The 1,314-nt window shown below is 39.8% G+C and overlaps 1 protein-coding gene across 1 annotated transcript in view; it reads right to left on the bottom strand.

Annotated features, from left to right (window-relative positions):
* LOC106511505 (general transcription factor 3C polypeptide 2) overlaps positions 1–1,314 on the bottom strand; it is a gene marked incomplete at its 5' end in the record, with an annotated part of 8,352 nt that overhangs the window by 4,612 nt on the left and 2,426 nt on the right. Inside the window, 3 exon segments of the mRNA XM_014000255.1 lie at positions 204–413; positions 508–636; positions 969–1,047. Of these exon segments, the coding sequence (XP_013855709.1) occupies positions 204–413; positions 508–636; positions 969–1,047 (418 nt within the window).

The raw sequence follows: 1,314 nt of genomic DNA, 5'->3' as shown, positions 1-1,314 counted from the left end.
CAACATTAAAATGAACGGCTGGCAGAAAAGTTGACGTTTTAAACTTTAATAAAAAATCGATACAGGGCTTTAGAAAATCGATACAGTATCGGGAAATTAAATATCGCAAATTTCAGTGTATCGATATTTTCTTACACCCCTAATTATTACAGCAAAAGAATGAAAAGTTCGACTCTAAACGTGAGGAGAATACACGAACTCACCATATCGAAGTCCGTATAATGCAGGGAGTATTTCTTAACAGCCTCCTTGTAGGTCAGACTCGTGTCTTTTCCAACACTTCCTCCTTCAGACTCAGCAGCTGGTTTGTCTGTTTCTCCTCCTTCCTGCCCACCATCAACATCATCATGTCCTTCCTCTTCACGCTCCACTTCTGTTGCATCATAAGGTACCTTAGACGTAAAATAGGCAGGCTGAGGGGGGAAAGGGGAGTAATTATTCAAAGGTGGAGGGGTTCAGGATGTAAATGAGGTTTTTAAAAAACAAGGGGGAGATCTGAAAACGTACAAAACGTCTGTTTGCTGGTCGCCTGATGTTGGGGACAGAGAAGCTGAGGGGAGGCAGCATGACCAGGATCACCTCACCGAGCAGGTCTGCTGACAACACGCAGTGTAACCACTCAGAGTACGACAGGGACTGCAGGGACACAAACACACCCATCAACTTCACAATATTATACAGGACATTTACAAACTGWAACTAAAGTGAATAAACTCAACTTTCTGAGAGATAAACTGAATTTATGACAAGCAAAGTTAACATGTTTGGGTTTAGACTGAGTAAAACGACTAGTATCTAGTATTACATTATTGCAATATTTGATAAGTATCTTAAAATTTGTTTACTATTAATTAAATTGATCCTGTCAAGCATCAAGTATGTTGGCTTACAAGCAACTTGCAACTGGATTTTAAAACCATTTGCATCCAGAAGGTGAAAATGTAAATAAAAGCGTGGATCAGACTCACCCACACGGACGTGCTCCGAGGAAGAACGAACAACGAGTTCATGTTCACGTCAAAGTAATGGATTCCTGTTGAACCTCTCCTACAGAGAGAAGAATAAACACAACACACAAAAARACTGTCATTAAGGGTATTTTTACCTTACAAAAATATACCAGGCAGGGACAAGAGACTAGGGGTGTAAGAAAATATAGGGGGCACACACACACACACACACAATCATGACATTTTGAATGCTTCATGGGATTCAAACTATATTTATTATTTTATGAATTCATATATCAAAACATTCGGCTCATTCGGCCATTCGGCAAGGGTGCTACGACTTTTGGTATTCTGCTATTTATAC

This window comes from Austrofundulus limnaeus, unplaced genomic scaffold (genome assembly GCF_001266775.1).
Source record: "Austrofundulus limnaeus strain Quisiro unplaced genomic scaffold, Austrofundulus_limnaeus-1.0 Scaffold2866, whole genome shotgun sequence".
Lineage (NCBI taxonomy): Eukaryota > Metazoa > Chordata > Actinopteri > Cyprinodontiformes > Rivulidae > Austrofundulus > Austrofundulus limnaeus.
The sequence above is the reverse complement of the archived record's forward strand: the minus strand, read 5'-3'. Positions and strand labels throughout refer to the sequence as shown.